This window comes from Eublepharis macularius, chromosome 7, assembly GCF_028583425.1.
Source record: "Eublepharis macularius isolate TG4126 chromosome 7, MPM_Emac_v1.0, whole genome shotgun sequence".
NCBI classification, from domain to species: domain Eukaryota; kingdom Metazoa; phylum Chordata; class Lepidosauria; order Squamata; family Eublepharidae; genus Eublepharis; species Eublepharis macularius.
Window position 1 is genome coordinate 88,052,061 of NC_072796.1, and position 27,493 is coordinate 88,079,553.

Consider the following 27,493-nt stretch of genomic DNA (forward strand, 5'->3'; position numbering starts at 1 on the left):
TAAAAGTTAGGATTTTTTTCCTTCATGAACATCCTTTTATAATTACTTACTCTGAAGCTCATTTGTCATATTCATGTCCAGCCACCCAGTTTGGCGATATCCCTTTGTGTTCTTCAGAATCTACTTTGGCTTCTACCACTCTGAATACTTCAATGCTATCCACAAACTTAGTCACTTTATGGCTCACTGTTGTCTCCGTATCATTTATGAACGGGCAGTTGTGGAACAGCTACAGGTGTTCCTGAAGGATTCCTCTGTCCTGGACCCATTCCAGTCCAGTTCCCATGCAGGTCATGGATCAGAGATGGTGCTGGTCGCCCTCACAGACAGCCTTCATAGGCAGCTGGATCAGGGCAGGTCAGCACTGTTGGTGTTGTTAGATCTGTCAGCAGCATTTGACACAGTCAACTACGATCTGTTGACCCACTTCCTCGCCAATGTGGGGATACAAGGGACAGCCTAACAGTGGTTTGTCTCCTTTCTCTGCAGTCGAGGACAGAGGGTGGCGCTTGGGGAATAACTATCATCACACCGCCCACTACTCTCCCCTTTATTGTTCAACCTTTATATGTGCCCCCTCACCCAGCTGGCACAGAGTTTCCGACTGGGTTGTCACCAGTAGACGGATGACAGGGACCAGCATACCTACAGGACCACCTCTTACCATATGTGCTCCAGAGAGTACTGAGATCAGTTAACAAACATCTACTGGTGGTCCCGTGCCCCAGGGAGGCTAGACTGGCCTTGACTAGTCCTGGCTCCAGCCTGGTGAAAACTCTCTGTCAGAGGATACACAAGCCCACCAGGATCTTCTATTGTTCCAGCAGGTCTGCAAGATTAAGATGTTCTGCCAGGCATATGGTTGAGGCCGGTCCAATAGTCATCTGGAAAGACTTCCAACTGGCCTTCGGTCAGGGGGGTTGTGTGATCATCTGCCCCCCCCCTCATATGAGTTGCAGCTTTAACTGAAAGGCCTATTCCCCCTCCTTTTTGCCCACCCCTTTGTGTACTATTGGCATGGATAGGGTGTAATGTCACTGCCTGGAGGTGGTAACAGGAATTCTGTGGTTTTATTGAAATTTTAATATAAATTATGTTTTACTGTTGTAACTTGCCCTGAGCCCACTTGTGGGAAGGGCAGGATAGAAGTTTAATAAATAAATAAATAATAAATTGTCCACATTGTTGTACACTCAGCAATTCTAAAATCTGGTAATATAGGGCATTTCTTTGCAGCAGCTATTAGTGGGACTTTTTTCTTCTATACTTAATAATTCAATGTTTGATAATGATTGATTGGAGCACATGTTAAGCTAACTCCCCTGTAATTTCCTGGCTTCTTCCTGGATCACTTAAAAAAAATTGATCTGAATGTTTGCCGCTCTGCAATTCTGAATGTTTGCCAATCTGTAGGAGGTCTGCCTCCTGGCTGATGGAGCCCTAATGATCTTTATTTCCCCTCCCACACACTGTCATCACCACCTAATATTCAGTCACTGTAGCCAGTCAGTCATATATTATTTGTAATAGCTGGGTCCTGATACTTTAATTGGCTATAACAGGAAATGGGAGAACTATCTAGTCATACTTTACTAGAGAACCAAACTCCACAAGGAACACCCAGTGATAAAGCATTGTATCACTAGAGATAAAGAGTTTCAGGAAAAATTTTGAGATACTTGTTACTTTAGCATCTATGCAAGTTCATCAATATAGTGAGGAAGCCAAGACACAAGAGTATGTATTGTCGAAGGCTTTCACGGCCGGAGAACGATGGTTGTTGTGGGTTTTCCGGGCTGTATTGCCGTGGTCTTGGCATTGTAGTTCCTGACGTTTCGCCAGCAGCTGTGGCTGGCATCTTCAGAGGTGTAGCACCAAAGGACAGAGATCTCACTGAGAGATCTCTGTCCTTTGGTGCTACACCTCTGAAGATGCCAGCCACAGCTGCTGGCGAAACGTCAGGAACTACAATGCCAAGACCACGGCAATACAGCCCGGAAAACCCACAACAACACAAGAGTATCTTCCTTTTACTAAAGAAAACTCATAATAAATCCACATGCCTTAACTTTTTAATGTGAAAGCTGTCAAGCCAAAATTTAGCTGTGCAGGTCATGCTATACAGTAAAGTTGCAGAGGCTAACCAGAATAATACACAGTGCCAGAGGTATAGGAAGATATAGAAGGCAAATGCTTGGTGCAATGGATTTAAAATTATGGGGATTCCAGCCCTCTGAAGTTAAATTTTGGTGCTACTGGAGGTTATTGGATCCAGATGGTTTCCAAGTGGCATTTGAAAGTTTTCTCTGTCCTGTTCTCTATTGATGTCCTGGTTGTTCAGTGGAATCCAGGTGATTATTCTGGTGGTTGAGTCCTCCCTAGCTGCATCAATATTACCAATATGGTTTAGTCACTAGGTGGCACTGTAATCAGTTACAGAGTGGGAAATCACCAAGCTTACCTCCTGGGGCACACTAGTAGTCCCCCAAGAATAATGAGGAAAGTTCACATCTGCATAGATCTTTAGAGGTTTAATGACAGTGTGATCAAAGAAACGTAAGTAGTTCAAAAAACAATTCAGCAAAACACACACGTAAAGAGGAAAGAGTTTAACAAACTGAGAAGTGTTCTCTCAGCTTCCTCATGACACCTTCCAAGATGAGCCTCTTAGGCACTGTTGTTTTCCAGGGAGCTGGAGACCCTGAAATGGCAAGGATGATGGCTACAGCAGTCTCAGAATGAATATGGCAGAAGCAATATTACAGTCTCCTTGGTCTGTGGCAAAGAACAGTACTGCCACTGAATCTATTTGGAGCCATCAATGAAATGACTTAGGGTGATTAAATCTCTGCTGGACATAAGCAAAGCTGTGAAAGCATCTACTGACCACTGTCAATATTTTGCTAGGCATGTGGCAGATAAAATTGCTCACATCAATTTCAACATCAATTCCTGAATTTATACTGTACAAATATCAGATGTTACCAGGGCAGTAAGTAATAACATTTTATTGGATCAGTTTCAGTTGTTGGAACCCAACAACTACAAGCAAAATAGAGGGGAAGATCTCCAAATATCAAAGCAGTCCTAAGAGACCTGACAGAATCAAGCTGACAGAAATGCAATTTTTAATTATAATGTTAATATATGTTTTGGATTTTTTTAAACTATAAAGTGCAAAAGGTACAAACTTATACCAAGTCTAATACCCACAAACTCTTTATAATCAAACAATTAGTACCCCAAGTAACACACTTTCATTCAACCAGTGCTTCCAAAATCAGGTAAGTATCACAGTTCATATCCAAAAAGAGTCCTTTTTGTTGTAATTCTTTTTCTTGTTCTCTTATGTAGGCAGATGACCATTGGTGGAGAACAAAGGCTGTATCCAATGGGGAGCAAAGATCCAGGAGAGTTGGCAACGGGTGCGCTAGCAACTAATACATCCCGTTTCAAAATGCTTCTTCATAAGCCACATTCAAAGAGCATCTCCATACAGAATTATGTCATTCCGTGCATTGGTGATCATTCCAGTATATATACTGAAGCATTGGGGTATTAATTGTTTAATTATAAAAAGTTTGTGGGTATTAGACTTAGTATAAGATAGCATTTTTGCACTTTGCACTTTACAGTTTAAAAAATCCAAAAAATTTATTAACATTATAATTAAAAATTGCATTACTGTAAGCTTGATTCTGTTAGGTCTCTTAGGACTGTGGTCCCTGGTTTGTAGTTTGGACCCGACAACTGACAAAAGGTTTGCAAAAGATCACCCACCAACTTGTTCACAATCTGTGTCTCCTTGGACCATTACAAGTGGCACAATTACAATTGACAGTGCAGGAAAAGTAGTCTATCAAACATGTTCTGCTGCACTGCCCATTCTACAATAGCATCCGATCTCACTCTATAGCCCCAATCTTGTCAACTTTACAAGGAAGATCCGAACAACATTATGTCTCCCTCCTTGCAAACTCTTCCAGGAGATAACTAGCAAAGTTGCCAGATTTTGCCTTCGGGCATGTGGGATACGCGAGTGGCTGACTGAGCCCCAATAACTTACTTCCTCGCTGGAGGAATGTATCATCTCTCTGTACTCCCCGCCCCCCGAACAACCTGTGCCCACAGTTCTGTCCTTGTCACACTATATGTGCCCACCCTATTTTTACTTTTATTGTTTTTATTCTGCTCTCCTTTTACTCTCTGGAGCTGATTCTGTATCAAAATAAATTGATTGAAGTGACACAGAAGGGTTAGATGCCCTGAAAGAAGCAGTGACTGAGCCATTAGATAGGTAAGAAACTATCACTGGATCTAAAAGATTGTGCAAATTACTAGTATCAATCTCTCATTATTATTCTCTTTGTGGGATGGTACTGGCTGCTCAGCTTCAGGCATGCTTTAATGAAACTGATTATCTGTACGTATTTTATTTGGATTTCAGGCCTTGTTTCGACATAGAAACTGCCTTAGTCACTCTGGTTGCTGACCTGTATTGGGAGAAAGATGGGGAATGCTAGTCTGTTGATACTCCCAAAATCTGTGCGTAGTTTTTGATACCATTAACCATGGTATGCTTCTGGCCAGGTTGGGAGTGGGAGGCACCATGCTTCAGTTGGAGGCACCATGCTTCAGTGGTTCCACTCCTACCTGGGGAAGATTGCAAAAGCATACACATACTTCTGCACTCCACACAATAATGTCACTTCCAGAAGTGGTGTCAATGTGCACAGGGCCTGGAGCACCTGTAACCATTTACTCAGGCTGCTTGCCAGTTGGCCTGCCTCCTCCTAATCATCGGTGATCAGTGGAGGGCAAACCATTGAGAGTTTGCATGCCACCGGTGGGCACCTTCCAACCCTAGTCACTGTGCAGAGGCAGGCAATGGCAAACCACTTCTGAACATCTCTTGCAGTAGCTGACCAACTCCAGATCTTCTTGGAAAATGCTAGTGCACTAGACCCTTTCCAGTCTGGATTCAGACCAGGGCATGGGACAGAGACAGCACTAGTAGTGTTAGTGGACGATCTCTATCCAAATATAGACAAAGGTCATGCCTCCTTATTGCTCCTCCTAGATCTGTCTGCAGCCTTTGACACAGTAGACCATGCCATCCTGTTGAGGCATTTAGAGACAGAAGTGGGCATCGAAGAATGTGCCTTGGACTGGCTTCAATAATTTCTCACGGGATGGACTCAAAGGGTTGCCATCAAAAATCAGTATCTCCAGAATGGGAACTATCTTGTGGGGTTCCTTATATCCCATGTTGTTCAACATAAAGCCTTTAGGAGACTTCATTCACAGGTATGGAGTTGGATGTCACCAATATGCTGATGACACCCAACTCTATATCTCACTATCCTGGTCCCCACAGGAGGCAGTAGAAATCTTGGATCACTGCCTGACAGCTGTGGTGACATAGCTGAAAATGAACAAATTGAAATTGAACCCAGACAAGACCGAAGTGATGCTTGTTGGGAAGGCAGAGATCTTGAAGGACATTGTACTCCCCACTTTCAATGGAGTTCATCTGACCCTTGCAGACTCAGTTAAGAGCCTAGGGGTTATACTGGATCCAGTGCTACTACTAGAAAAACAAGTTAAGGCAGCTGCAAAAAATGCTTTTTACAACCTCACTCTAGCCTGGAAGATGGCTTCTTAACCTCAACATGGCCAACCTGGCCACCTGGATCCATGCTATGGTAACATCAAGACTTGAATATTGTAATGCACTATACATAGGTTTCCCATCTAAGTAAACTAAGAGACTCCAACTGGTGCAAAATGCTGTGGGGCAACTGTAATCAGGAGCAAGCGGGAGCAGCAGCATCACCCTCATTCTGCAGTCACTCCATTGGCTACCTATCAGCTACCGTGCTCAGTTCAAGGTATTGGTTATCATATACAAAGCTCTTCACAGCCTTGGTCCAGCATACCTAAGGGACTGCCTCCCTCCTATGTTCCTCCATGTCAACTTCGCTCATCTGAACAGGGTCTCCTGCAGGTGCCACCATGCACATGGGCGAAATCAGCAGCAGCCTGTACAAGGGCTTTCTCTGTGGTGGGTCTTACTCTGTAGAACAGCCTGCCTGAGGAGATCAGGAGAGCCCCCACTCTCCTAGCTTTCCACAAACAATGCAAAACTGAATTATTTATAAAGGCTTTTTACTCAGATAGGGACTGTATTGTAGGGAGGAAGTCTCAGATGCTTCGCTAATAAGTTAGGGACCTTAGACTTCACCACTATGTTACCTTACATACTATCTGTTGCTTTAAATATGTGCTCCTATGATCCATCTGTGCTTCATGTTGTCTAATATCAGTCCTAAAATTGCTTATGTTTTGTTTCAGCATTTCTTCAACTCTGTATTGGATGTCTTTGTAAACTTGTATTTATTTACCCATGATATTGTTTATGGAAATGTCCTTGATACTGACTGCACTAATCTCACACTATATAATCCGCCTTGATTCTCAGTGAGAAATAAATAAATAAAAACCATATGGGGTTGCCATAAGTTGGCTGTGACTTGACACCACAATACATATACATATTTCTATATATCTATATCTCTCTATAGTTATATTTATATCACACAGAGTAAAAATGTAGCCTGAATTTATAAAATGGGTAATTTGTTTACCGTATATTTATGAGCTCTCATGGCATCATTCTTTGTGAAATGAGTACTCTGCGATGGCCTGTCTAATTTTCTTTCATGCTGAGGAGTAAGCTGTTGAGATGATTAACACTTTGTGAGACCCTAGGTACATCCCTAGTACATGGCTTGTATTTAAAATGCTCTAATATTAAGTATGTTACTATGGAAGCAAATTATGTGCATTTCACAGTAAGGTGAAACTCCCCCCTTCCCAGTATCTAGTAGCCCACTATTTCTGTATGCTATAACCATTTCAGTAAGAGAAGTTGATTATCTTGGGTCCAGTTGCTAGTACACTCAGCAAGGGATAGTTTTTATTTATTTCACTATATTTGATAATTGCTCTAATGTCCTTCTTCTTACTTCCATTAAAAATGTTGGGATACATATTTTAACATAAGTAAAGGTATGATGCAGTGGAAGTTCTGAACAGATAAATGGAACCAATGATGAAGTGACGGATTCAGTAATAAATTGAATCAGAATCTATGAAAGATGGACGTTCTGAAGGTGGTCATCCTGAGAAAATCTGGACAGGTGGCTGGCCTGTTCTGGATGGGGTTGCATTCATGCTTAATGATCAGGTTTGCTCTTTGGGTATGTTCCTGGATTCAGTTGGTTTTAGATAGTCAGGTGGCCAGAAAAACAGTTTACAGGTTTTCATTGGTAAGCTAATTGCATCACTCTCTAGGAAAAGGAAGATAATCACTGTCATCTGGCCTTGATAACCTTCGCATAGGATTATAGTAATTCATTTTACGTGGACCAACATTTATTCAGAAACTACAACTGTCCTGAATGCAACACAAGTGCTTGTTGGCACTCATCATGGGAAACTTTTCAGACAGTCTTGGGACAAAATATTTGAAGGGATAACTATCTCCATGTGAAACTGCTCAGATAATCATCAGAAGTCCTGCTCCCAAATTTCCACTTGCAGAAGTCCTGTGGATGGTCACTAGGGAAAGGGCCTTCTCATTAGTGGCTGCGTAAGGCTTTCCTGAATGGCACTTTCCCCCCTTTTTGTAGACAAATTATGACCTTTTTTAGAAAACCCATCATGGAACAGTGATAATTTTGCATGCTTGTATGACTAACTATTGTTAATGTGATTGATAGCATTAGAAAAAAAATGCTTACATTTTAATGTTTTCTTTCATCTTACGACTGGTTGGCTACTTGAAGTTTCAGTGTTATCATTGAGATAATTTATTATTATTTTATGTTTTACTTGTATCTTATCAGCTGCCCTGCAGACCTGTTGTTGAATAAAAGATGGTATATAAATATATAAGACAGTGATACAAGACAGCAGTACTTGGCCCATGGTGTGGAAAAGGCATGGCAAGAAGGGTGTTTGCCATGCTAAAACAGAATGCAAGAAGAGAAGCAAGGAAACTAAATTTAAATTAGGAGGAGAGGAAACAAGTGGTTTGGAAATTGAACAGAGAAACAGGCTAAGCAGAAGCAAGTGACCAAAGATGTACGAATAGTTCTCTCCTATTCTTGGTACTTTCTGAAGACCAAGGGCAAATCCACACGCCTGTGGCACGTCCCAGCGTTGCGCTAAATGTTCGCTAAACACCCGGAAGTATAGCGTCTTTCTAGCATGATTTTAGAAATCGCACTAGAAAGACACTATACTTCCGGGTGTCTAGTGAACATTTAGCGCAATGCCGGGACACTATGAGGGTTTGTGGATTTGCCCCAAGTATAAGTAACTATGATACAACGCTTGCTTTATCTCTAACCATACCTAGCTGGGAATCACTTGGCTTGGACTTCTATTTTTACACAACTTTTTAAACTACAGGATGAATTTCTGAGTATGTAGACCCCTATTCAAGTTCATGCTTTTCTTCTATAATGAGGAAGTACATAAAGTTACTAGTCAGGAAGGAAATATTCAGATTTTCTTCCACTTCAAAACATAACCAAATTATCTTCCTGGTTGTTCATAGCTATATACTTATTCTGTGTTGCAACAACTGGCATTTGCTTTTTACCAAAGCCAAGCTGACTCACTCACACATTTTGTTTATTCATGTATTTGATCCAGACCCTAACCTGGATAGCCCAGGCATGCCCACTCTTGTCAGATCTCGGAAACTAAGTAGGGATTACTCTTGGTTAGTAATAACCAGGAGACCACAAAGGAAGACTAGGCAATGCAGAGGCAGGCAATGGCAAACCACCTCTGTTGGTCTCAGTAGTGTCTCATTCATATTGGTAAGTCGGGCATTCAACTCTGTATTTTGGTTCCATTAACATCAATGAAGGTGAAACTAGATTTTATAAGAGTCATGGAACTGATGTTGTTGTGGATTTTCCGAGCTGTATCTCTCAGTGAGAGATCCCTGTCTTTCGGTGCTACACCTCTGAAGATGCCAGTCACAGCTGCTGGCGAAACGTCAGGAACTACAATGCCAAGACCACGGCAATACAGCCCAGAAAATCCACAACCATCGTTCTCCAGCCGTGAAAGCCTCCGACAATAAGTCATGGAACTACTGCTGCTCAATGTATCTTTGCCCTCTGACAATGTGTACTACAACATAACACATAACAATATCATTGTGCTGTGGCTCCCCTACTTCTTGCTTCATATCATTGGCAGAAAGAAAAGTATAGGAAAATATAAAAGCACTAGAAACAAAGCCTGTTGTGGGAAAAAATACAACCAGCTCTAGAAAGGGGAGAGTGGGCAGGCAGGCATTCCCTCCTCCTCCATCACTAATCCCAGCCGTTGAAGGAGGGGGGTGGTCATTGCCACCTCATCCAGACCTGATCTTAGCAACATGAAGGGGTGGTGGGCTTTGCTACCTGCTGCATGTCTGATACCCAGCACAGACTGGGTAAAGGGGTGCAGGCATTGCCACCTACTCCATTCCTGATCCCAGCTGGGAGAAGGGGGGTGGGCATTGCCATCTGTTCCCTGCTGGGTGAAGGGAGGAGTGAGCACTACCTCCTGCTCCTCACCTGATCCCGACAGGCGAAGGCTGGAGGTGGGCTTTGCTACATGCTCCGCTCCTGATCCCAACTGGGTGAAGGGGGTGGAGATTGCTGCCTGCTTGGTGCCTGATTCTAAAGGGTGAAGATGAGATGGGCATTGCCGCCTGCTCCGTGCCTTATTCCAGTAGGTTGAAGGAGGCGGGCATTGCAACCAGCTCCAATTCTTGTCCCGGCTGGGTGAAGTGAAGAAGGGAATTGCCTCCTGCTCTGTGCCTGATCCAGCCTAGGTGCAGGTGCTGGGCGGGCATTGGCACCTGCTCCATTCCTGATCCCAGCTGGGTGAAGGGGGCGGACATTGTCATCTGCTCTGCTCTTGATCCCACTTGGGAGAAGAGGGGTGAGCATTGCCACCTGCTCCGCTCCTAATACCAGCTGGGTTAAGGTGGGGGGTGGGCATTGCCACCTGCTCCACTCCTACTGCCAGTTATGATAAGGTGGGGGTGGGCATTGCCACCTGCTTCATTCCTAATACCAGCTGGGTTAAGGCAGGGGCAGGCATTACCACCTGCTCACTCCTGATCCCAGCTGGCTGAAGTGGGGGCAGGCATTGCTATGGGTTCCACTCCTAATACCACCTGGGTTAAGGTGGGGATAGGCATTGCCACCTCCTCCACTCCTAATACCAGATGGGTTAGGGTGGGGGTGGGCATTGCCACCTGTTACACTCCTAATATCCACTGTGTTAAGGTGAGGAATGGACATTACCACCTGCTCCACTCATAATACCAGCTGGGTTAAGGCAGGGGGTGAGCATTGCCACCTGCTTCGTTCGTAATACCAGCTGGCTGAAGGGGGGTGGGCATTGCCACCTGCTCTGCTCCTAATACCAGCTGGGTTAAGGGAGAGAGTGGGCATTGCCACCTTCTCTGCTCCTGATCCCACTTGGGAGAAGAGGGGTGAGCATTGCCACCTGCTCCGCTCCTAATACCAGCTAGGTAAAGGTGGGGGTGGGCATTGCCACCTGCTCCACTCCTACTGCCAGTTATGATAAGGTGGGGGTGGGCATTGCCACCTGCTCTGCTCCTGATCCCAGCTGGCTGAAGGGGGTGGGTATTTCACCTGCTCCACTCCTAATATCTGTTGGGTTAATGCAGTAGGCAGGCATTGCTACCTGCTCCGCTCCTAATACCAGCTGGGTTAAGGCAGGGGGTGGGCATTGCCACCTGCTCCATTCCTAATACCAGCTACCTGAAGGGGTCTGCCATTGCCACCTGCTCTGGCACTAATACCAGCTGAGTTAAGGTGGTGGTGGGCATTGCCCCCTGTTCTACTTCTAATATCAGCTGGCTGAAAGGGGAGCAGACATTACCACCTGCTACGCTCCTAATATCAGCTGGATTAAGGTGAGTGGTGGGCATTGCCACCTGCTCCGCTCCTGTTCCCTGCCTGGGTTTCCCACCATGGCATATTTTCTGGCGTGATATGGTGAGTTACCTGGGCTTTCCTCTGTGGCAGCGCCCTCTAGTGGTGCACCAGGGTATAAAGTGAGTTGTCTGAAACGCTTACTCAGTTATATAGTAAGATTATACAATATTGTCAAATCATGTGATCTGTTGTGAAACATACTATAAAGAAGTGAAAGCAAGACACATGAAATGGCCGAAGCGCCTTGCCTCTTATAATGTCTTGTTCTGCCATGAAACTTAAAGGCCAGTACACACACAAACCAATGTCTATATCCCACACATGTTAGGGTGCAAGAATGGACTCAGGTACCCCAGTCATCATCGCATATAGGCTATTCAGTGGGAAATGAGACCTATGTATATATGGTAAAAGATTTATTATCCAGAAAGGATGGGGAATGGGAGTCAGCAAATCAAATGTGCTGGATACTCACACTTATTTGTCTGCCCCATCCCTACTGAAAGGAATTCTCAGAGACCAAGCCTCACCTTGTTGGGACCCATCCCCTGAACCATGAAACTTTCCTCCACAGCAGACAAACAAGTAGGCAAGCTGCCAGGAAACCCTCCCAACAGCTCAAGGAAGGCAGAGGGGGAAAGAAGCACTCAATGTCGAGCTGGCAGCCCTCACTTTCAGAAGTCCAGCAAAGGCTGGAGTCATTGAGTGGGCCAGCTGATGAGGCAAGAGTAGGGGCACATGTGCTATGCCCAAAGATGCAGGAACAGGGTGATGGATGGGGAGAGCTTGCCCTCTGGGTATTGTAGCTGACTGAGAATTCTGGAAAATCAAGTGCTAGATAATGAAACTTTTACTGTACCAAAATACGCACAGAGAAACAGAGAATTCATCTTTCAGCAGCAGCTGTAGCATCACATGAGAATGGCATCCTCACATCCAAATGGCCTGAGGTCTGGTGAAGTTGCAGCTATTCTATATAGTCTCCCAGTAGCCTCTGCTGAAGCCACTGGGATTCACCATAACTTTACCAGGGAATTGCAGGAGGTGATTAAAAACCTCATAATAAAATAACCAAAGCCACATTGGAGTATCCAAGGCTTTTGAAGTCAAAGAGAGGGAAAGTAACATTATATGTCATACCTCACACACCTTGCAGATAATTTACTTTTTGTGAATAGAGAAGATTTTGCTGATGAAGTTAAAGATATGGAAACTTTTAGTGAAAGTGGCCACACAATGCTGGAATTCTTGATCTTATGGGAAGCTAAAGGGAAACATGTTGAAACAAGTATGATGAACATCAAGAAAACTGGTTTTAATAAACTTACAGTGCAATTCTAACACTTCCCTAAGCCCTACTGTCAGTCCTTGGCAGGTAGATCCCCAAGTCCCTCACAGCAAGCACTCAGGGGCATTGGTTGAAGTAACTTTTATTAGAGATCTATACAGTCCAAGTGATCTATACGAATGCCTTGGCAGAAGTGACTATTCAAAAAGGAATAGTGTTAATTATAGGGAAACTTCCCGCCCTTTGGGTCCATTAACATTCTGGCGCAAACCCCCCAAAGAGTTACATGGGAACTGATCAGTTTAGGCTAGACATAGTACAGAATGAAATCATCTGATACATTGCTCGCTGCCCGCAGCTTGCATCCAAGGACACTTACTTTAGAAGTGAAAGTAAATACCTTCAACAGATAACAGACAACCCCCCCCCCCAAAACTGGCTCAGTACATTTCATGTTAGCAGTTTACACACTCTCCAATGATCAACACAGTGTACAGAATACAACCTCAGCAAACATATATGATCAGCACAAAATGCAAAACACATTAATGGCAGGTATGCAGGCAGGCATACATGACATACCGCCTCCCCCAAGAATGGCCCCCCTCACATCGGGCCAGGTTTGTCAGAGCAGAGTCTGTGAAACTTGCGTAGAAGTCTTGGAGCATTCATATTTGAACTCTCTACCCATTCCCTTTGACTTTCAGTAAAGTATTTCCAATGAACTAAATAAAACAGTTTTCCACGCTTTAATTTAGAGTCCAGAATGTCTTGTATTTCATGGTGTACTTGTCCATTCACCAGGACGGGGCAGAGAGCTCTGCGCGCTGGGTGCCATTTGTCGGAGGGGAGCTTTCTTCAGGAGGCTAAAGTAAAATACTGGGTGAACATTTTTTAAGTTCTTTGGTAAGTCCACCTCTACAGTCACTTCATTAATTACATTTTTCACTTGGAACAGTCCCAAAAATTTCCATCCAAGTTTCTTACTAGGTTGCTCCCCCCACAAGTGTTTGGTGGAGATGTACGCATAAACTCCTGTTTGCAGTTTCCATGGTACAGATTGTTTCCTGTCAGCAACCTTTGTATAGTTCTCTTTGGCTTTCTCCAACGTCTTTTTGATCATCCCATTGGTCATTAACTTAGTCCACCACTCCCCTAGGTCTCCTTGTTGCTGAGATTTCGGAGTTTGGGCAAATGGCATTGCTGTGCCTTCATAGCCCTGTGCCATCATAAATGAAGAGGCACCAGTAGAACTATGCACTGAACTGAGAGCCAGTTTGGTGTAGTGGTTAAGAGCATGGGACTCTAATCTGGAGAGCCGAGTTTGATTCCCCACTCTTTCACTTGAAGCCACCTGGGTAACCTTGGGCTAGTCACAGTTCTCTGGAGCTCTCTCAGCCCCACCCACCTCACAGGATGTTTTGTTGTGGGGATAATAATAACATACTTTGTAAACCACTCTGAGTGGGTGTTAAGTCATCCTGAAGGGTGGTATATAAATCTAATGTTATTGTTGTTGTTGTTGTTATAACAATATTCAGCAAAACCCAAGAAATCAGTCCAATTATCCTGTTGATAATTGAAGTAGTACCCTAGGAATTGTTCTAATACCTGTTTTCTGTTTGCCCATCGGTCTTGGGATGATAGGCGGAGCTAAGTCCTTGTTTAATTCCTGCTACTTTCAGTAACTCCTGCCAGAAGTTGGCAACAAACTGGACTCCCCTGTTGGAAATTACCTTCTCTGGAAAAGAGTGCAACCTGACCACATTTTGCATAAAGAGGGTGGCAAGTTTCTTTGCCATGGGAATAGTGGCGCAGGGAATAAAATGGGCTTGCTTAGGAAACAAATCAACCACTACTAGAATTACAGTTTTCCCTTTCGAGGGGGGAAGGTCGGTGATAAAATCCATTGAGACCACAGCCCATGGTCAAGAGGGGGTTTCTAGTGGTTGTAACAGTCCGGGGGGATTCCCTCCTCTGGGTTTCCCCATTATACACACTTGACAAGAGGATACATACTGAGAAATGTCTTTTCTCATCGTTGGCCACCAAAATTGTCTCTGCACTAGATGCAATGTTTTCAAGTACCCAAAATGACTAGCCAATTTGGAATCATGACATTGTTTCAACACTTCCCCTCTTAGGCTGGCTGGAATGTACAATTTATAGTTTCTATACAAGTTACCATTTCCCCCCTCTTGCAGTTCAATTTTCTGTACAGCGTTCCCCTCCTTTTCCACCTCCTCTTTAATTCTTTCCTCTCAGTCAGGAAGGTCAGGCACTACATTCACCTTTGTAGCTTGACTACGGGTAAGCACTGCCCCTCCCAATTGTGCTGGTGAGAACATTGTGTCTATTACCTCCTCCCTCTGGCTTTCGTGTTGGGGCATCCGTGAGAGCATGTCTTCCCAGACGTTAGATTTGCCGGGGAGGTGCTTCAGAGTGAAAGTGAATTTAGAGAAGAATTCCGCCCACCGCAAGTGTTTGGCGCCCAATTTGCAGAGGGTATGCAGGGCTTCTAGATTCTTATGATCAGTCCATACCTCAAATGGCACCTTAGCCCCTTCTAGCCAGTGTCTCTAAGTAGTTAGTGCCAATTTAACAGCCGAAGCTTCTTTGTCCCATATCATCCAATGGCGTTCAGACTCAGAGAATTTTTTTGACACATATGCACAGGGATGCAATTTCTCCTCATCATCTGGTTGCAGGATGATGAGGCGATAAGAGGGGAAGTGTTGAAACAATGTCATGATTCCAAATTGACTGGTCATTTTGTGTACTTGAAAACATTGCATCTAGTGCAGAGACAATTTTGGTGGCCAATGATGAGAAAAGACACGATGATGGAAGAGGCATTTGACCTCCATCACAACATCGCTAGCATCCACTTGCACAATAAATTTACGGTTCTCGTCCAGGTGCTGCAGGACCGGCTCTGAGGTAAACAGTCTTTTTAAATGGTCAAATGCCTCTTGGCATTCTTTGGTCCAGTTTAACTTAGCACTAGGCTTCGCCCCTTGTGGTTTCTTTCCTTTGGTTTTTAGCAAGTCAGTTAACGGCAATGAGATTTGGGCAAAGTTCTTTATGAAGGGTCTATAAAAATTAGTTGCCATTACCAGGAACGAGGCAGGAGGAGGAGGTTGTAAGAATTGTCTCCCTCAAGCCCCTGGCAGTGGGGCCCCATCCAATTGTAATCCCTGGGCCTCTCTGTGTGTCCTCCATGGTGGAACAGGGGTTTGGCCAGTTCTCTCCTCCTGCCCTTGTGGTGCACTCGCATCCATCATGCAATTCATCATTTCTTGTAATCCTTTCATCACCTGTGCCATGTCTTTTTTAAGTTTGTCCATTTTTCCTCTCACGCATGCCATTTGGGGGACCCAGTCCCCGGGTCCCCTTCATCACTGGGCTTCATCCCAGTTGTCACCTCAGGGGGTTTCCAGGACTCATGGTCAATCCCCAGGGCTCCTTCTGCCTCAAAGAGGTTTTCCAGTGCGGGTATCTCATTGCTAAAATCTGTGCCTCGCCATCACAACTTTACCTGTTTGGGGGTTTTCTCCCTCCCCCCTCGGGGCACCCATTCCCGTGGGGGTAGTTAGCAGCCAGTCCCAATGTCCCATCCCCAACTGCTGGGTCACTTCCAGGCCCCACCTTGTAATGTTTTCTTGGGGCCCCAGCCCAGTGGCTTCATTACTTCTCAGTTGAGCTTTAGGAGAGTCACGTAGTTGGCCTCCCAAAGGGGTGTCACTGCCCCTCATCATCAATGTCCTAGTATGATGCTCCAATGTCTTATTCCACTTTTGGTCTATCGGCACAGCCGCTGCTGCACCGAGCCCACGTATTCCTGCGGGGTCTTCAATGGTGGTTACTGCTGGTGGCCAGGCTCCATAATCTGGAGGTTCTCTAGGGTCACTGGAGGTTTCTTCTTTCCTAGCTGCCTCCAACCCAAAGAACTCTTCCAGTTCCACTGTCCTGTTGCAAAAAATCATGCCATGCCCCTTAGCTTTTCCTCCCTCGTTCTTTGGGCCACCGAACTGCGTGGGGCCCATTCTTGGGGGGTAGCTAGCATCCAATTAAGATGATGAGCACTCCTCCTGGGAATTGCTCCAAGCTCATTTTCTCTGTAGTGAGCCTCAGGTACCAGTGCATGTAAACGTCCCTCAGCTGCTTCATCCCTCTGGTTTGGATTCAGCAAGGGCTTTTGCATATTGTGGAGCTCCTATGGCACCAACGGTCAGACTTGTATGGCATAGCACCAGTAATCCAGTGCAAAGGGTCTTGGGTCCAGAGTGCAAAAAGGGACTTCTGCCAAAATGTCAGTCCTTAGCAGGTAGATTCCCAAGTCCCTCACAGCAAGCACTCAGGTGCATTGGTTGAAGTAACTTTTATTAGAGATCTATACAGACCTAGTGATCTATACAAATGCCTTGGCAGAAATGACTATTCAAAAAGGAATAGTGTTAATTATAGGGAAACTTCCCGCCCTTTGGGTCCATTAACATTCTGGCGCAACCTCCCCAAAGAGTTACATGGGAACTGATTCGTTTAGGCTAGACATAGTACAGAATGAAATCATCTCAGTCTCTGAGAAAAGATACGTTGCTCATTGCCCGCAGCTTGCATACAAGGACACTTATTGTAGAAGTGAAAGTAAATACCTTCAACAGATAACAGACAACCCCCCACTTGCTCAGTACATTTCATGTTAGCAGTTTACACACTCTCCAATGATCAACACAGTGTACAGAATACAATCTCAGCAAACATATATGATCAGCACAAAATGCAAAACACATTAATGGCAGGTATGCAGGCGCCCATTAATGGCAGGTATACATGACACCCACTGAACAGACCTGAGTAGGATTCTGAGCAGACCAGCTCATAACTGTTGTCTTAAAGAAAGGCTAGATAGGATTCCATGACAGAGAATTTAATCTGGATGGTATGTTACGAGAAATGGAAAGAGTGTTAGGTTGCCATATGGATAGCCTAGAAGGGTAACACAAATTTGTAGGGACAGTGTTGAGGAAGCTAAAGCCCAAAATGAGCAAACACTGACAAGAGATGCAAAGAAAAAAAAAGAAATGTTTCATGCATGTTCAAAGAAAGATGAAGGAAACTAAAGGCCTTCTATTCCATGAATATGATGAAAGGTTAACAGATGACAAAGAGAAACCTGAACTGCTTTGCTTCTGTTTTGCCTCCATCTTCTTCCAAAAGAGGAACTGTGCGCAACCTTGAAAAGGGAGTATGCGTGATGAGGGGAGAGAACTGCAATTTAAGATTGATTCGTGTAAATGAGTTCACATCTTCAGAACTACATATACTGCATTCTAGAGGACTAAAGGAACTTGATTGCTAATGCAATCAGAGAATCTCTGTATATCATTTTAGAGAAATCCTGGAGGAAAAATGAGACTGGAGATTGACAAATGTTGTCTCAATCTTCAAAAGACAAAAACTATACATCTGTCATTCTAACTTCAATACCAGGGAAAATATTAAAACAGCTTATAACATAGTCAATTTATAAGCACCTTGAAAAGAACACAGTGATTAGTAGATGCTAGCATAGCTTAGTCAAGAATAAATCCTATCAGATGCATCATCTCTTTATCATGATATCTAATGCTAATCTAACCAGCCCCTGTGTGGTTAATGAAGGCAGCACAATGAAGCTAGCCATGAAGGATTCTGCATACCTAGGAGACCACCTAGGTATGCAGAAAAATTAATTTCTGTGTTCACCTCTAAAAGAGTAGGGAAACTCCCAATAAACAGGCTGATTTCAGACTGTGAAGGCACAGTTCTTACTCTGCCAGTTGACAGGGTGAATGGGACAAAGCAGCTTGCAGCTTGCTTTCATTCAATCCTAAACAGATCTGGTGCTTTGAAAGGCTATTGGAATATTAGCCACTAGGGCTTCTGTGGGGTAGTGGAAGGTGAAGAATGACTTTCTCAGCTCTTCTTCTAGGTTTTGCAATCAAATTTCCAATGAGCTTTCCAAACTGGAACATTCCTAGTACGTGCTTTGTAAGGCTATGGGAGAACTTGCCATACAAGGAAACATCCCTATTGATGCTTGAACACCCACAGATTTGGCTCAAATTGTGCTTGTGGGTCACAAACAGGGACCCGTTTTTTCAGTGATTAGTTCTACTGTTCATTGACTTGTTTGTGGCTATAGAAAACAGGGTTGCATTTGCCTGTAACTATTGTTCATCAAGTGGTCTTCTATGCAGGTACACGTGGGAACTGAGTGAAAGACCAAATCTGAAGAGATCGGAGCAGAGCAGGTCACCTCAATGTCCAGGGATCTCACCATCCAAACCAACTGCTTGGTACACAAGTGAAGATCCTCACTTGGGGATACAGCAGATTCCTCCATCAGAAACTGCAGTGGAGAAGGTTCTGATGCAAGATCCAATCTGATATCTGAGTCATCATCAGATTGAGTAGTGGGATTCAATGTTGGTTCCAGGACTGCGTTGACTTCTGGTACTGTGGCCGGAATTGATGTAGGTTTGGCTTTAGCACTTCTCAGTTGTGAGCAAATGGACACATTCGGGTCCTCGTCATGGAAGAATGAGGAGGTTGGTACATAGAATCACAGACTTATAGGGTTGGAAGGTACCTATAGGGTCATCTAGTCCAACCCCCTGCACAAAGCAGGAAATTCATAAATACCCCACCCAGCCACCCAAATCCAGTGACCCTTACTCTAAGCCCAGAAGTTGGCAAAACACTGTCATGATCCCTAGCCAAACTGGCCTGGGGAAAATTGCCACCTGATCCCAAAGTGGGGATCGGCCCTATCCTGGGCATGTAAGCATAAATGAAACCATTCCTGACCTCCCTCTCATGATCTGCCTAGGTTCACAGAATCAGCATTACAGTCAGATGGCCATCTAGCCTCTGCTTAAAAATCTCAAAAGAAGGAGAGCCCACCACCTCCCGAGGAAGCCTGTTCCACTGAGGGATTGCTCTAACTGTCAGGAAGTTCTTCCTAATGTTTAGCCAAAAACTCTTTTAATTTTTAGTTTAATTTGATTGGTTCTGGCCTGAATTTCTGGAGCAGCAGAAAACAATACAGCACCATACTCTATATGACAGCTCTTCAAGTACTTGAAGGTTATCATACATGCTCAGGATGGGGCCGATCCCCACTTTGGGATCAGGTGGCAGATGACCTCTAGGGTCATCTAGGGTTATCATATCACTTCTCAGTCATCTCCTCTCCAAGCTAAACATACCGAGCTCTTTCAACCTTTCCTCATAAGACTTGGTCTTCAGACCTGTCACTATCTTTGTTGCCCTCCTCTGGACACGTTGCCAAGGAGGGCAACTCTGGACATGTTCCAGAGTTGTGGTGCCCAAAACTGAACACAGTACTCTAGGTGAGGTCTAACCAGAGCAGATGCTTCTGTTGATACTACCCCAAATTGCCTTTGCCTTTATATCTACCACATCTCACTGCTGACTGGCAGGCAATCCTTCAAACCTGTAAGCATAGTAATGGTATGGGGAACCATATGGGGAATAATGGAACCAATGGCATCTATGGTGGAGAGCCAGTTCCAAACAATTGTCATTTTCAGACATACTCAAAGAAGTCCTCTGTCTTTCCGTAAGCAGTACTAGCAACAGCAGCAACAGTGAAATGGCTGTTGTCAATTCTACAACTTCTGGAATCTCACCCTCTGAAAGGGATGGAACTGAAGTGGAACGCTATCTGGGGGTTGGAGATGGAGTTCTTGAAGCCCTGGGCATCATGGTTCACTTTGAGCTTAGCCTTTTTTGAAGGCAGCTCTGTCTGGCATCAAGGTGGAGCTGTTGAATGAGCAACTGAAACCAACTGATCCTTCTTAGTGGTGATAGGTGCTGAGCATGCTGGAGGAACTGAGGAGGCCCATTCTGGGCACTGTGGTCCTTTATCTGCAGCATTATTCTCAGAGTTAGTAGTGCCCTTCAGGGCTGACTCCTAAAGAGCTGCTTTGAATCACAATGCCCTTTCATAGTGCATCTTGGGCATAAACTCTTTAGACCCAGACATAACAGGTATTTGTTGTGCCCATCCGATTGGGCAATCTTGATACCACAATGTGTACACTTCTTGAAGAGGGGCTTCGAAGCCATGGATATGAAGGCCCAAACTCTCATTGAAAGGTAAGAGGGAGCCACTCACCCCACCTTTTTCAGCCGTGCCTGGAGGAAAGGCGAGTGTCTTGTGCCTTTAGGAGCTTTAGAATGTCCACTGCTGGCCTGCTCATGCACAGTTCTCATGTGGGACTGCACAGAACACAATGAACAGACTACATCACTGTATTTCTTCCCAAAGGTGCAGTGCAATACAATTGGCTTTTCTTGCAGTTATTACCATCATTTTCCCAATATTTTAAAAAAATTACTCAGCAATTGTTATTGCATTATTTCAAACTGATGTTCTAATGATCTATTGCCACAGTCCTAGATTTCATTATAATAAATCTCTGACACCTTTCATTACAGATTTATAAGGGGAAAGGTGCAGACAACACCTTTCTAATCCTTAGTTAATGGCTGCTGATCTGTTTGGATTGACATCATTTTTGCACATACCACATTATAAAAAATAAAACAATTCAAGCCTGCTTGCCAAGTGTTTACAGCTGTTCATGAACAGAACAAACCAGGAGGTCATGTCTGACTGACACCTTGGATTACAGTAAATTCAATGTCAATTCAATTTGTTGCAAAATTCACTGCATCCCTAATCCCTATAGAGTTGGATTAAAAGAGGAGGGGAAGAGGAAGTTCCTTGAATGCCCTTCTTCTCAGGTCGTATGAAGTCATCTCTCTATAGGTCTGAATTTCCATTTTCAAATTTAAAAGGACAGGTCTCTGCTGCTTGCAGTTTTAAGCCTTATGGCAGTTTTAAACCTTATAGCAAATAATGAGGAACTATTGGAGTCTTTGCTGTGAGCTACATAGCCCAAGCTAGCCTGATCTTTGCATATCTTGGAAGCTAAGCAAGGTCATCCCTGATTAATATTTGGATGGGAGACCACCCCAGAAGTCTAGGATTGTGATGCAGATGCCGCAATGGCAAACCACTTCAGTTTGTCTTTTGCCACGAAAACCTTACAGGGTCACCATAAGGCAGCTGTGACTTGATGGCACTTTCTGGCACCACAGGGGAGGGCTGATAGAGGAGTACTATGCGGCAAGACTTTGTTGACTTTGGCTACTGGTTACAACAGTGCAGGGCAACCGAGAGGATTAGGGGACTAGAACACCTTACCTGTGAGGAAAAGCTAAACAGGCGTTTAGATAAGAGATGACTAAGAGGGAACATAATATAGGTTTATAAAACTGTATGTGGTGTAGAAAGGGTGAAAAGAGAGAATTTTTTCCACCTCTTCCAGAGCATCCTATGAAGCTGATGGGCAATAGACTCAGGACAGACAAAAGGTAATATTTCTTTATTTAATGAGCGATTAAGATGTAGAATTAACTGCCAGAGGCACAGACAACTTTAAAAGTGAATCAGATGGATTCATGGAGGGTAGGTCTATCAGTAGCTGCTAGCCATGATGATTAAAGAGAACCTCCACATTTAGAGGCAGTCAACCTCTGAATACCAGTGCCAGGAGGCAACTTTAGGGGAAGGTCTCAGTCTCTATGCCCTGTTGTTGGCCCTCCAGAGCAACTGATTGGCCACTGTGTGAGACAGGATGCAGAACTAGTTGGACCAATCATCTGATCCAGCAGGGCTCTTCTTGTGCTCTTGCGTTCTTATAAGAAACAACTAATTTCCTCTTCAGATCCTGCTGTTGTAAAATTCAGAATAGGAGAAAATTCCATAGGAGAAACTGCTGTTAGCCCAGCATTCTAAATGATTGGTGGCGCAAGCTCCTACCCACCATGCCATGACATGAGGCAAATGCTCTATGAGACTGACTCTATGGATTTAAAAGCACAGGTGCCAATTTTCCAGACAGAGAACCATCATCCTGAGCTTTTAAGTTATGAGACAGAGAAAAGTCCCTATAGGGCTGAATCAGTACTGGGGTGGGGGAAAAGGAGAGGAGCCAACTCCTCCTTGACCTACATCAACTCTCTGGGGCAACTTCCATATGGAACTGAATTTCTAAACTTCAGAGATGGGACCAGATCACTGTTTTAGAACTGAATAACCAGCAACTTGCACCTTCAAATCCCAGAACTTAGAAATCCAGACCTAGGGGGATGAAACTTGAAGGGGGGATGAAACAGATCATAATACTCCACGTAATTTTATTATGGTTCCCCACTTTCATCTTGTATAATAGTAAATGGACTGGCAACTGTAAAGATGATCATCCACAAATCCAAGCCATTCACACACAAGGTAGGGGGTCTTCACATACTCATAGGATTTTCCAGATAAGCAGAAAAAAACACTACTTGGTTGGCTGCCTTGTGGATGACAAACACAGCACAGTGGGATTACTCATAGCAAGGTAAGGGTCTTTACATTCTCAAAATATTCCCCAGATAAGGAGGAAAATATGATACTGTAAATTGACCAAAGGAAAACCTACAAGAAATGGCCCAATGAGGACTCAATATACTCCAGAATGAAAGGAAAGTTGAGAGCAGCTAAAGGGAAAGTGGGAAGGAGGAGAAATCAGCCTATCCATGCCCATAAAAACTTAGAGAATCCTTTAGCAGTAGATTTTTAGGGGGTAGAGATTTCCAAATTGTTCCCCCTTCCTTGAGTAGTTTGTTGTTACTAATTCTATTGTCTGTAGTTCTTGGGTGCAAAGGCTGGCAAAGGGACAAGAATAAAACTAAACATTATGTTGCTACTTCTCCTTGTCTGCAAAGGGGCAATCTTTTTCTTCTGCAAGAATATTAGTACCTCTATGTTGTTAACTTTATGAAAGTAAGGTCCAAATCTGTGATGTGACCTAAAATGTAGAGCAGATTACACCAGCAGTTTGTATTATTTTCTGGAACATATCAAGCAAAAAACCAAAACAAAACAACAAATTTCTGTCCATAAACTATTATGTCCCAACTACAGTTGTGGATGTAGTTTTGTTTAATCTAACTACCTTTTTATAATTTCAGTTGGTTTCAGAAAACACCTGGTTGCAATTTAACAACAACAAAATATAGAATAAAATGTTGCTTACCATGCCATATTTTCCCAAAGCTGTCCCAGAGGTATGCTAATACCAAAAAGCATTTTTGTTGTAATTCATTAGATGAATATCCTGTTAATTGAGAAATCTTGTCAAAGATCTGGACAATAAAAGCAGATAGGTATATATAGCAGAAGAGCCACAAAGGAACTGCCACTAATGCTATCAGCAACCAGCTGATTCCTGAAAAAATATATTCCTGCAAGTGCTCTGCTCCAGTCCATTCTTCAAATATGTAAGCTAGATCCGTGGGGTATATCATCTGTGCTGAAGTATAGGATGTATTTGTAATTGTTCCTTGCCTGAAAAAACAAAAAAAAAGGTTAATTAAACTAGGACAAAAGTATGGGTGGGTGAGTGAGTGGGTGGGTGTGGGTGTACATATTATATCCTCTGACCTCACATATGAAAACAGGACATTTTTGTATGCATGTACAACATGGACAAATTCAGCAATACTTTTTTAGTTCTCAGTAACACTTAGGGCCAAACTACACATTACAATGTATAGGAGTCCCCCACAGAAATATTTTGCAGCTGTGAGTTCGGGTGGGACTCTGTTTAAAAGGATTGCAGGGGCCTGATTTGGATTGACCCTGTGACACAAGGAAGAGGAGCACCTGCCTCTGCCCCACCCTCGCACTGCTTCATGAGCCAGAATGGTGCCAGGGAGGGGGGGGCATTATTTGCAAGCTTTCATTGCATCTGGAGCTCCCTTATCTGTGATTTTGCCATAAAGTTTCAGGTGATGCCTAGAACAATCTTACATTTGGCTTCTGATTAGGGTTGCCAGCAGGCCTAGAAACAATGCCCTGTATCCTTAATAGAGGACTAATATGCAGAAATGGACAGCTGAAGCTTTTCATGGCACAGAGGAAAGTAACATCACCTAATAAATAAAATCTCATTTTGTCTCTATTAGTAAGGAATGGGACTTTTTTCGCCCAGCTGTTGGCACTTGTACTTCTGGCCAGCTGGGCAGTTGCTCATTAGGAACCAAACATATAAACCAAACCAAATTGTGATCAAGTCACGATTTGATCATGAGAGTCCAACAAGTTATTTTTCAGCTCCGGAATAGGTTTGTTGTTGTAGTAATAATAGTAATATCCCCTTAGTCCTATGCATGTTTACATAGAAGCAATTCTTACTGTTGTTTATACAACTTATTCCTTGATCATGCTGGCCTGAACAATGGCCAATTAAAGCCTTTCAGTGAAGCACTGTAGTCATATAGGAGTTTGACAACTCTTTGTTTTGCAGCTCCAGGAAGCTAAAAAAAGGGGAAAGTTTATGATGTTATGTCCCATGTCATCCTATGCCAGTACTCTAGCCTAGTGAATCTCAAATTGTGCAGACTTGATTTACCTGCAGTGATGGTTTCCCCATCTGTGGTTGCTTCCACACTGCTCCCATTACATCAATGTATTTTTGTCCATGTACTTTAAAAGGATTACATTGTTAGAATCCACTCTGGTGAACCACTCCCTAAGCATCATGCTATTAACTATATATTCTATAACCAAGTGGGCAGAAGAGATAGATATTATCGAAATTATTGTAGGGAATACCTATAGAGATAGCATCAACTTTGGTATGTCAAGTATTGTATAAATAGTGCCTTACTCTCTAATAAGTCTGCATAGAAATGCAGTTTTAGATTGAGAAGTGTTCTGTATATTCCTCAATTTAAGCTTTTGTTTTAATCTGGATGCAAATCAGCCTGAAAGACACTACCCCTTTCCTGTAAGGGTAGACCAATGCTATTAGAAACATTTCTGATTGCAATGATTAGAGCACTAGTTCGGACTAATTAACATTCATTGTTCCACCATGGCAGTGGGAGTGGCAGTACAAGCAGGGTTTCAGCAACACAGAGAGAACTATGATTTAACCACACAGCAATGTGACATATAGTAAACATACCTGAAACAGTAATTCAGAGTGCAAACCTAAGATCACTTTCTTGGGAATAAATCCCATTGAATAAAATGGTATTTATTTTTGAGTAGACCTGTTTAATATCACTCCCTCCAAGTACTGCCTTTAACCTATAAGGCCCTAGTGATCCAAGCCACATGCTTCATGGAAAAGCAAACCTTAATCTAGATTAGGGATTGGATCCAAGTATCTTTCATGCAATCTCGCCTAATTCCTCTCTTTAGGACAGACCCCATACCACATTCCTTTTGTACATGCAGGTCCCATGATCCCCAATAAAGTCTTTTTCATGGTCAAATGGGACCATCTCCTTCATTTTTCATCTTCTGAAAAACTGGTTGGATCCAACCCTAGAGATAGAACTACACATTAAGAAGAAAACACAGTTTGCAATACCCTGGTTCTCTTATAACACTAATGTACTAATGGGGGCAGGCATTTTTAGGGGAGAACAGGCAGGCATGAACAGATGCTTCATCCTTCAGACACCTGCTGATTCTAACATGCAACCCCCCCCCCCCACTAATGCATATCCAGTTATAGTGAACTAGCCCAAGCCTTGAGATATAATTGCCTCAAAAGCGTCTTTCCTAATAATAAAGAGCTATAATTGAAGAAGCAAATTAACAGAATAAAAGGTATTGAAATACTTCAGATTCTGACCATCATTGCAAGACAAGAATTAGATCCTACATGCTGTGTGACAGGAATTTAGCAAGCTGCTCAGTGTCTCTCCCCCCCCCCACCCGAGGGGCACTCTTTGTCACCCCTTTTTATAGCACCCTTTTCCTAAGGAGAGGCTTCAAGCAGGCACAAGCCACTATAAACAAGCTCTCTTTCTTGCTTTCTTTTTCTTTATTGACTTTATAGTCTTTCTTTCTCACTGAGACTCAAGGCAAAATACATGGCATAAAGTAATGTAATCAAGTAACATGAGAGATCTAATACTTGGAGTCCTCTGATCCTCAGGAATCTTGGGGAAAATCTAGGACTGCGGCAGAATGGGGGAGATGAAAAATTCTATCCATCAGCTGAAATTACTGCTGGATTCATCACCATAAAAGCAGGATGGATGTTCTACCATAGTTCTACTATTATAAAGCACAAGAATTCACTATGTATAAAAATCAAAAAGAGTCCAGTAGCACCTTTAAGACTAACCAACTTTACTGTAGCATAAGCTTTCAAGAATCACAGTTCTCTTCATCAGATGCGCATCTGACAAAGACAACTGTGATTCTCGAAAGCTTATGCTACAGTAAAGTTGGTTAGTCTTAAAGGTGCTACTGGACTCTTTTAGATTTTGCTACTATAGACTAACATGGCTAACTCCTCTAGATCTATGACTATGTATAAAAATGATACAATTTACCCTGTCAATATATAATTTGGAATAGAGAAATGTACTTTAAAAGGTCCAGAGTATTCCATAAGTTCAGGTATGCAGCTCTAGTGTTATTTGTATTAGTGAAACTCATTGGATAGTTTAAAGTTAGAAGATTTAACATTCTTCTTTTTACTCAGTAATGTGTGGAAGTGTGGCCAAACCTGCAAGTCTTCAATGTTGGTATAGTGTGGAATGGAAAGGAAGCAGACCAGCCCAAGACATTTTTTTAAGTAGCTTCCTCAAGCACGATCAAGCACAGAAATATCCGAAATCAAGCAATAACAATACAAGAAATAACTCTTCTTGCATATTCGATTGCGTTGAGAAGATACCTGATATTATCCTTCATATACCTCTTTGGGACAAGGCCTGTTCGATCTTCATGAATCACTTCTGGGATACATCTTAATCTTTCAACCAATATTGTTGTAAATATCTTATAGTCCACATTCAATAAAGAAATGGGTCTGTATGATTGTGGTATTAATAGGTCATTTCCTCTTTATGTATTAATGTTAGGTTTGCTTCTTGTTATGTCCATGGTAAGATCTTCATGTGTTGTATCTCCCTCATCACATTTTGCAGAGGCATAGCTAGCAGGGATTTTTTTGAGGCAGAATGCTCTGGAATATTCCAGCAGCTCTAGAATCTGCCCACGTAATTTCTT

General features: G+C 43.2%; 1 protein-coding gene and 1 long non-coding RNA gene across 2 annotated transcripts in view; one reads left to right on the forward strand and one right to left on the reverse strand.

Moving 5' to 3' along the window:
- Window positions 1-7,010, forward strand: part of LOC129333120 (uncharacterized) — a 95,678-nt gene extending 88,668 nt beyond the window's left edge. The window contains exon 3 of the long non-coding RNA XR_008597394.1: window positions 3,355-7,010. This is a non-coding gene — a long non-coding RNA (uncharacterized LOC129333120). The remainder of the gene's footprint in view (window positions 1-3,354) is intronic.
- The window catches only part of LOC129333119 (transmembrane protein 68-like), a 50,925-nt gene that overhangs the window by 17,615 nt on the left and 5,817 nt on the right, over window positions 1-27,493 (reverse strand). The window contains exon 2 of the mRNA XM_054984543.1: window positions 23,490-23,800. Within this exon, the coding sequence (XP_054840518.1) occupies window positions 23,490-23,760 (271 nt within the window). The 5' untranslated portion in view covers window positions 23,761-23,800. The remainder of the gene's footprint in view (window positions 1-23,489; window positions 23,801-27,493) is intronic.